This window comes from Monodon monoceros, unplaced genomic scaffold, assembly GCF_005190385.1.
Source record: "Monodon monoceros isolate NGI ecotype Baffin Bay Population unplaced genomic scaffold, NGI_Narwhal_1 Super_Scaffold_12, whole genome shotgun sequence".
Classification (NCBI taxonomy): Eukaryota; Metazoa; Chordata; class Mammalia; order Artiodactyla; family Monodontidae; genus Monodon; species Monodon monoceros.
The window spans coordinates 56,361,709-56,371,435 of record NW_021703768.1 but is presented as its reverse complement, the minus strand read 5'-3'; the positions used below and the strand labels follow the sequence as shown (position 1 = coordinate 56,371,435).

The window sequence follows — 9,727 nt, the reverse complement described above, 5'->3', positions numbered from 1 at the left end:
CTATAGAGCCTGCGCGCCACAACTACTAAGCCCGTGTGCCTAGAGCCCGTGCTCTGTAACAAAAGAAGCCATCGCAATGAGAAGTCTGCGCACCGCAATGAAGAGTAACCCCCGCTCACCACAACTAGAGAAAGCCCATGCGCAGCAATGAAGACCCAATGCAGCCAAAAATTTTAAAATGAAATAATTTTTTTAAAAAAAAGAAAGCTACAAAGCAGCTATCTGGAATACTGGCTTGTAAGAATTATCAACACCTGATGTGTAACATCAGTACTCAGTCCATGATAGTGAGTTACAGAGAGAGCAACCATACATCCCAGGCTGCCTGATCAGTCCTGGCTCACACCTGTTTCCCAGTGTCATTATTAGCAGTAGGGCCCTTTCACTCTCAAGCGGCCCAGAGTGCATGGTCAATTGTACAGTCATGTTGATTATAAGCCTCCTCATCTGGAATGCACACTTGCCTACAAAGGTCAAAGGCAGACAGAAATTTCATTTAGCTACAAGAACAACTTTATCCTTAGCATCCTGATTCCAGATACAAGAGCATCCGAGGCACACGAAATAATAAATTATTTTTAAGTGTTTGTCGAAAGGCTTTTTTTCAAACAAAAAAAACCAATGTCATCATTATTAGTTGTATTTAATTTGTACCATTTATAAATGTTATAAATGACAGGAGACCATAAGTGTCTAGTTCATTTTCTTGCCATTTTTCTAAATACTGAATTTCAGAGCCCATCTTTAGAGATCCAGTTTTGATCAGGACAGTCAACAATCACCCTTCCAGAACACCATGATCAATACATTTTACAACTAACAAGAACTACGTGGTCTCCCCTCCCAAAAGTCTTATTAATGAAATCATTCAAAAACCTGCTCTTGCCCCTGTAAATGTAATATACAGCCTCTAGTCATGCCTTGCACGTAACCATGCATGTTTGGTAAATGATCAGTTTTTCACTTGCACAGTCAATAGTGCCTTCTGCTAGTGTGATAAATTCTCATTTGAAAACATTTTTCTTGAAAACTGAAAAATAGAAGTAATTTTGTCTCTTTTTCATTCTGTAAGCGCCCAGAAGGGCTAATTTAGAGACTAATTAGCTGTACATTTCTCAAAATTCTAAGTTACGCATATTATCCTGGCTGAAATTATTTTTAATAACTAAAATGTTTAAAAAATTCTCATTAAAAAAGTTAGTAGTTACGTGAGGTGATGGATGTGCTAAGTAACCATACTGTGGTAATCACTTCACAATATATGTGTACCAAGTCATCACAGTGTATACCTTACAGCTACATAATGGTGAATGCCAATTCTATGTAAATAAAGCCGGAAGGGCAGACAAAAAAGGCTGCCTATTTTGGTAAAATGTTACAAATGTTTTGTATCAGATAAAACATACAAAATAATTTAATTAATTTAAGTGTGGTGCCAGTGATGACCGTAATGTTTCCTAAAGAGAGAAAGGTAAAAACACTCCTAAAATATCCATGAATCTTTGACTTGTGGATGGTTACTACCCATGGAATACCAACTAGTCTTGATAAAAAATCATTTTGATTTCTGACCTGGTTGTAAATGTTAACCGAAATTTTAATATAATTTACTATTTAAAAATACTCACTGTGTTCCTTTGTTGGTTGGCAAACTAGCCGCCATATGCGCAGGGCTAGGAGAGCTGAGGAAAGAGGCAGCCGCTCCAGGTTGGGAGGTGGCAGGTTTAATAAGACAGGGAACTCACAAACGAGGCTTGGCGGTGGCAGCCGCAAGACGAGGGGGTCTCCCCGCCCGCCAGCCAGAATCTTCAAAGTTTATATAGAGGCCTTATCGGGGTTCAGTCACGTATTTAGTCCAGGTGGTCTCAGCAACACCTTACTCTCTCAAGGCTTCCTCCTGCAAGCTATGGGGACGGCATGCCGTAGGGGAGAGGGGGAGGAGCCAACGACTGACTGGCTGGTTCCGGGTCAGGGGTCATCTAGCGGGTCAGGGGTCAACCTGCAGTCACATCCTCCCCATGACCTCCTCAAACATTCTTCTGAAAATGCAACTTACCCCTGAATTATGATCTTCTATCTATATACTTCTCAAAAAACTGAGCTGAGGCCTTCCCTGGTGGCGCAGTGGTTGAGAGTCCGCCTGCTGATGCAGGGGGACGCGGGTTTGTGCCCCGGTCCGGGAAGATCCCACATGCCGCGGAGCGGCTGGGCCCGTGAGCCATGGCCGCTGAGCTTGCGCGTCCGGAGCCTGGGCTCCGCAACGGGAGAGGCCACAACAGTGAGAGGCCCGCGTACAGAAAAAAAAAAAAAAAACTAAACTGACTTCTGATACACACTGCAGCCTAAACTGAACATCACACACAAATGTTTGAAATATTAATTTTATTAGGAAAGCATTTGATAGTTGTTTTAGATCGTATAATCAATCACTTTATTTTAAAATGATGTGGCCTGAGGATACAATTAAAATATGGACTTTTCATTCATTCAACAAATATTTGAGCATCTACAAGTGCCAGGCATTGGAGATACAGGCCAAACAGGAGGATCCCTGCTCTCACAGAGCTTACATTCTAGCAGGAGGGCAATATTAAAGAAATGTTTATACTTCTTATAAACATATAAGACAGAGAAAGTGACAGAGGAAGAAGATGGTGCTCTACAAGGGCATACAACAGGTGTCTAACCCAGCCCAGGGAAATCACAGAGACAAAAGATAGGTGTTTAAGTAGAAGGGAGGAGAGAACAGTTCAGGCACAGGGAACCTCGTAGACTCTAAGGGGGCAAGGACTTCGTAGGTTTAAGGAACTGGAAGAAGTCTAGAATGGGTGGAGCACCCAGTGTGAAAAGAGGAGTCAGGGAGATGAGACTGAAGAGCTGAGGATCAAGATCCATGGAGGCCATTAGGGGTTTGGCACTTCAGGGAACCAGTGAAAGAAGTAAGGAAGGAAGCAGCATGACAGATGTGCACCTTAGAATGGCCATTCTAATTCCAGAGTGATGGAGAGATTGGACTAGGTAAGACTGGATGCAGGTAGACCCCTTCTAAGGCCTGCATAAAAGACAAAAATAGTAGGGGAATTCAAGAGACAGTTAGGAGGCAAAATCAACAGAACTTGATGATTGAGTCTGAGGTTCCTGAGACCTGTTAGATAGACAGGTCTGGAGCTCAGGGGAGAACTATGTTAAGAACTGTCAACACAGGAATCATCCCCATTCAGATGGCAACTAAAACAATACGAAGGGCTGAAATGGCCCAGCGAGAATTAATCAAGCCATGTAAAACACATACATTCAAGGATGAGGAGGAATAAAATTCAGCCATAAAAAAGAATGAAATCTTGCCATTTGCAACAGCACGGATGGACCTTGAGGTCACTATGTTAAGTGAAGTAAGTCAGACAGAGAAAGACAAACACCATAAGATCTCACTTAGATGTGGAATCTAAAAAACAAAACAAACAAAGCAAAACAGAAAACCAAGCTTATAGATACAAAGAACAGACTGGTGTTTGCCAGAAAGGAGAGGGGCATGGGGTGGACAGAATGAGTGTAGGGGGTCAAAAGGTACAAGCTTCCAGCTTGTCCTGGGGATGTAACGTACAGCATGGCGACTATAGTTAATACTGTACTGCATATTTGCAAGTTGCTAAGCGAGTAAATCTTAAAAGTCCTCATCACAGGAAAAAAAAAGACAAGTCTGTAACTGTGCTTGATGACGGATGGTAACTAGACTTATTTTCATGATCATCTGCAGTGTATATAAATATTGAATCATTATGTTGTACACCTGAAACTAATATAATGTTATATTCAATTATATCTCAATTAAAAAAAAGGAAAAAGGAAATGTGCCAGTGGTAGGGAGAAGAGAGAATGGGGAGTTATTGTTTAATAATAGAGTTTCAATTGGGGATGATGAAAAGTTCTGGAGATGGATGGTGGCAATGTAAATGTACTCAATGTCACAGAACTGCACACAAAAAAGTGGTTAAAATGTTATGTATATTTTACCACAATTATTATTTTAATAAGAATAATTAAACAATAAGGAGATACTTTTGTGCTATTTGTATCTTTCAGAATAAGAATGCATTCACATATGACTAATGAAAAATCAAGACAAATGGTAAAGGGAAGGAGGAATGAGCAGAGGAAGTGGGGCCTGCAAAGGAAACTGAACAAGAATGGCCACGGAGGCTGGTGGAAAACCTAGAGTGTTACAGCAATGGAAGCTAAGGACAGAATTTCTAGGAGGAAGTGTCTGACTGATTTGAATGCGCCAGAGAATTAAATCAGGTAAAATCGGAAAAGGACCCACTGGTTTCAGGAACATGGAGGTCAGTGGTGACCGTGGAGAGGGCTGTTGGCAGTAGAAGCCAGAAAACGAGAGGGTAAGGAGAGAACGGGTAGGAAACAGAGCCCAGAGTGCAGACAAGAAGCCTGACAACTATGGAGAGGAGGACGGTGGTGGCTGGAGGGAAAAGTAACAGACGTTTATTTTTAAAAGTACATTAAAATATCACCATGCATAATCTGCAACGCGATCAGTTCAGTGGAAATACAACTTTATGTTCAAAATCTCAACAATACCTGGAATTTACAGATTACAGAACTTTTCATAGTACTTATGGCTTAGAAAGGATAACCCTAAGTTATTCTCTTCCTTTTCAGGGCGGTAAAGCTGAGCCATAGAAAAATTTCTCTAAGAGAATTTACAAGGAATTGAGCTGCATCAAATAAATATCTTCACTGATTCTTTTTTTAAAGGTAGAAAAGTATAATGCACTGTGTTAAGAAAACCATTTTACTGTAATAGCCACATATTGAAAAAGTCTAAAATTTTAAGGCTACTAATTTATTAATTTTTGGTACATGTCCAACGGAAGATGCTTTATATTCCAATTACATCCTCAAGATACCGAAGTTAGTCTTCTGGATGGGTGCGTTGAGGGCTGCACTAAGACTGAGACCCAGGACCAGCCTGGTGTCCACTGGATCGATAATCCCGTCATCCCACAGCCTGACAAAAGAACAAAAACCAAGCGATCAGGAGTCCACCACCGAACCACCATTTATACACCCTATGGCCAAAAGTGCTGAGGAGGCTTTCCTTCAGGTAATATGTGGATCTACTGATTAGCTACTATAATCTCGCAATGGAAACAATGTTCAAGAGGGGAATAAAGAGAGAAAGAAAAATAACATGACTCTTACACAGCTTTAGGAACATTTTACTACAAGGAACTTCAAAATAAACCCTGGTTTTATTTATTTCAGGAAAAGCTTTCCTGTCCCTCCTCCGCCCACACAAACATACAAGTCAAGTTGATATATTACTGTTATTATTATGAAGAACCACATAAACCAAGGTAACAGTCTCCAACCAAAGTCCCTACTAGAAAAGGTATATTCCCCCAAACTCTTAAGAAACTAGGAAAATTACTGAATAGACTTCAGTACATTTTATTAATAAAATAAATACCTTCATATGTAGTTCTTTATTTTTTGCTACAATAGGAAAAACAAGTAATGGCTTTAAACTGCTTTCAGAAGAAACTCAAGTAGAAATCTTAGTTTGCTTTTCATGGACAACCTCACATTTATAAAAAAAAATGAGTAAGAAATATTGTTTTTTAAAGGTCATTAGTGGATGGTAGTTTTGCTTTCTTTAAACAAACTGCCTTCAGTATCTGGACATAGCATCCATTATTAAACCATACTTACATCGACAGACCGTGAATGAAATCATTGCTCATAAAATATTCATAATAGGGATCTTAAAGTATCAACAGCCAAAAAAAAAAATATATTACTCTTGTAGTTTGTAACCCAGTCAATTGATTACACTCCCTTCTGAAGCCTCCAGCAGAGTAATATAGCAAGCACGATGGTGCTGGGGCTGTTCCAGGTAAGAGGCCCTAATCAAATGTCTGGAAAAGTTTGATTATAAAAACAACTGAGCAGAAGAAAATCGGCAGGCTGTACGTGTAGCATGTAAGGATTAAGAAAAACATAGGAGGTTGCAGTACTGTACAGATGATGACAGAGCTCTCCAAAAAGACAGGTCTAGCCACGTTAAAGCCCAAACAGACCACAGAATTTTATTGCTAAGCTGAGATTTATTAAACCAAAGGAAGGTGCCATAAACTGGCTTGAAAATCCTTTCATCTTTGAAACAAAGTTGGTGTCTCCATGCCACCAACTGTTTCAACAGAAGGGTTAAACAAACATCTATAAATTAAAAGAAAAACCTTGTTTTTCAATATTAATTTCCAAAGATAAGTCTATCTGGGCCATATGCTCTCGTCTTGAATATAATCCACTAAAAACAATAATAATCTAAGTATGAAAATAATAAAGGATTCAGTCTTTCTTAAGAGATGACTTAGCCAGGGCTGAAAAACAAATTAATGGTTCACACAAAATATGCTGTTTTTCAAAGTTTAATACTCTAACTGCCCTTGTGAATTTCAAAGTCTTATGTAAAAACAAGCAAAAAACTATAGGTGAGCTTACAATGTATATTTTCTCTTTAACCTTTTATATGATTTTCTATTTCCTCTTTGCTTCTACTGGCTACTACGTGAGCTTACAATGTATATTTTCTCTTTAACCTTTTATATGATTTTCTATTTCCTCTTTGCTTCTACTGGCTACTACGTAAGCCTATTTAAGTGATGGTAAAAAGAACGTTTATTTCTTAAATCAAAGACTACAAAATATTTTGTTCTTAATTAAGAGAATCAATGACCCACCACAGCAAAATATACCTGTACATTTGCTTGCAGAAATACATGTTAACAAGAAGAGAAACAGGCTTTTCAAAAATCCCAAATGGTATTAATTGAATTTTGAAACTAATTATGCTCTGAGAAATAAATATGTTCAATCTTTCCTGCCCCCCAACATCAGGAGCAGTGCCTGCCACAAAAGATGCATTTGAGGAACTGACATGGATTTTAACGTTTGATTTTCTTTTCCCCCTCCTCTCCAGTCTGCCTTCACAATAAATGGCATAAATCACAGCATAACCCAATTTTTAAAGGACGCAAATAGTTATTTTCTTTTTTCCATCTGCCCAAGGGATAAAAGAAAAACATGAAGCTTCAATTATTCTTCAGAATGTAGAACATTGAAGTTGTTGAAAAAAGAGGTATGAAAGCACACGCATGTCTCCAACGGGGACAGCTGTGATAATTTATTACCTCATTTAAGTGGTGTAAGAAACAAACAATAAGAACCGCCATGGCGTGTGAGGTAGTTGCTTAGTGTTGACATGTGGATCCTGGCTATGAATAATCACCTTCTGAATGCACAAGCTCACTTGTTAACAAGTGTCAGTAAGTGTTCAACCATTTTCATCTTTAAATGGGGTAAAAACAAAATAATCAGAGAGGGGGATGACAGGAACCCATTACTGCAGAACTAATTCCTGAAAGTGACACAGCCAGGACTATAATTCTCATCTTCCCAGCCCCAGTGCGGTCCACCTCTGGCCACAGTGCTCCTGCAGGCCTTGGACCACTTCAACTAGGAGCGGGATAAGGGAAGAGGGGTGGAGAGTGGTAGAATCAGACCAATAGTGATGGATCCAAAGCCCAGCCTGGGAGAAGGGGCAGCATTTCAGCAGTAAGCATTCCCATTATAGAAACAACAGTACAAAATTGTGTCCAAATGTTATTTTTTGGTTCCCATGAGGGCTGAACCATGCCAACTGCTCAGATCTCTGTAAAGCTGCTGCCCTGACTGCCAAGATGTGCCCACCAAGGAGTCAGTTATTCTCTGGCTCTCACCTTGCACTGGAATAGTAAGGGTTTCCTTCCTCTTCAAACCTCTTAATGATGGGCTCTTTCAAAGTTGCTTCATCAGCACTGGAGAACTGAAAGAAAAGCGACAATGAGTAAGTCCGCTGCAGGGGAACAACAGATCCACTCAAGAGAACCTCAAGAAAAAAGGGGCAACAGATTTCATCAACGATAATGTTACAACCAACACCTCTGCACACTGATGTACAGATTACATGTGATGCTCTAACATACATGATCTCACCTGAGACATGAGTATCAAATTAGTGTGCTGTTATATCTCCCTTATCAGAGCCAATGTCCTGAGGCTGTTTAATGTCAGGTCAAAACCAAAGGTATCACATATTCCAGCAGGGTATAGCAATGGATGTGAATTATACAATATAACAAAGGGCTATATTACATCTTGCAGTTTCTGTATAAGGAGGTGGAAATGTAGGGTATTTTCATTCAAAATAGCTAAAATTTTAAACATTTTAAAGCTTAAAGGGATAAAACAATAAGGCCCATTTTAAATACCCTCTTCAATTTTCCAGATGGCTGAGAGAGATTTTTCCCTAATTAAAAATGTAATGGCTTGCCTATCCGTATTGCCAGAAACAAGTGATAATTCACATGTTAAAATCTTTATGCAAACTAATTTTGAAATCCTGAAAAGTATTTCCAACTTAAAAAATATTCCACACCAAAAACCAAGTGATTTTTTTTTTCAAATAAATCCAACCTTTTATGTACTTCCATCGTTTAATATCATTTATAGGTCCAGAATTTGGAGGGAGAACCACTAAAATCCTATACTTTCCTTTCACATATAAAAACAGATGAATTCATATATCTGTATATCAAATTAATCAAAACACAACTATTTAATAAGATATCGCCATGCTGGGCTAGAATTTAAGACATGCCTTCAAAATATCAGGTAGAATTTCATATCCCCCACTCCCCACTACATACACACAAAAGTAAAACTTTCCTCTGGCTTGGATACTAGTTAGTACTAAAGTGCATCTGAAACTTCAACTTAAGTCTGCAGAGTTACTGTTGCTTGGAAAAGATAGCTGGGGATGTGAGGCACGGATGAGATACATTCAGGGAGGCAGGAACCACCCTCTGGCTTTATATTATCCCCACTCTACAAACTAGGCGGTTGACCAGATGATCAATCTCTAAATGGCAGAAGTGAGAGCCTGAGAAGGCAGGGCCTCCTCCACATTATGCCTCGTTACGATGAAACAGTGCACCTAAGCAACTTTAGGAACATGCACCAATCATTTTATAGGCCTGCTGTTTACATAAAATAGTTGTAAGTTATAATAAAATGTAATGCAAAATTTCCGATGAATCTCTAACAGAGACACAAACGAAAGAATCCATCTCAAAAGCAGCTATTTGCTGATTTGCTTTTCATTAAGCTTCCAGTGCCCTTTCCCTCCTTCTTCATTGATACTTTCACGGTATAATAATGGTATTCAATTCTCATTACACAACGGGGCCCTCCCACTAGAGGTATCCTTAACAACAATCTAAAAGTAAAATAGGAAACACAAAATTCTGCTGCTTTAGGTCATAAAATCAAAGACATAAGTCAGATTTATTTAAATCTCACGAACTGCAAATGACTAAGAATCAAACATCTTTATGCCTCAGGCACCCAGAGACAAAAGAGTTTGTTAAGTGTTTTCTTGGAGATTCTGAAAAGTTTGTAAATTACCACAAGAAGGTACTTCAAGTGAAATGGCTCTAAAAAGAGAAATGGAGAATGTATAAGTGTAAGTTGCTAAAACAATTTCCAGGTCAGCGTCTTCTAGATAAAGCCAGGCCCTGAATGTTGGAATCCTAGCCACAAACTTGGAGGGGTTTTGGGTATGCTGCTCCCTGGCTCCACGTGTTCTGGTGAAAGTCAAACCTGGAGACAA

The 9,727-nt window shown here is 39.2% G+C and overlaps 1 protein-coding gene across 2 annotated transcripts in view; it reads right to left on the bottom strand.

The window, feature by feature from the left end:
* Window positions 1–2,367: 2,367 nt before the first annotated feature.
* The window catches only part of MCCC2 (methylcrotonoyl-CoA carboxylase 2), a 64,181-nt gene continuing 56,821 nt past the window's right edge, over window positions 2,368–9,727 (bottom strand). For both annotated transcript variants that reach the window (XM_029217393.1, XM_029217394.1), the window contains exons 16-17: window positions 7,797–7,882; window positions 2,368–5,023 (exon numbers count right to left, since the gene is read on the bottom strand). In XM_029217393.1, the coding sequence (XP_029073226.1) occupies window positions 4,906–5,023; window positions 7,797–7,882 (204 nt within the window). In that variant the 3' untranslated portion in view covers window positions 2,368–4,905. The remainder of the gene's footprint in view (window positions 5,024–7,796; window positions 7,883–9,727) is intronic.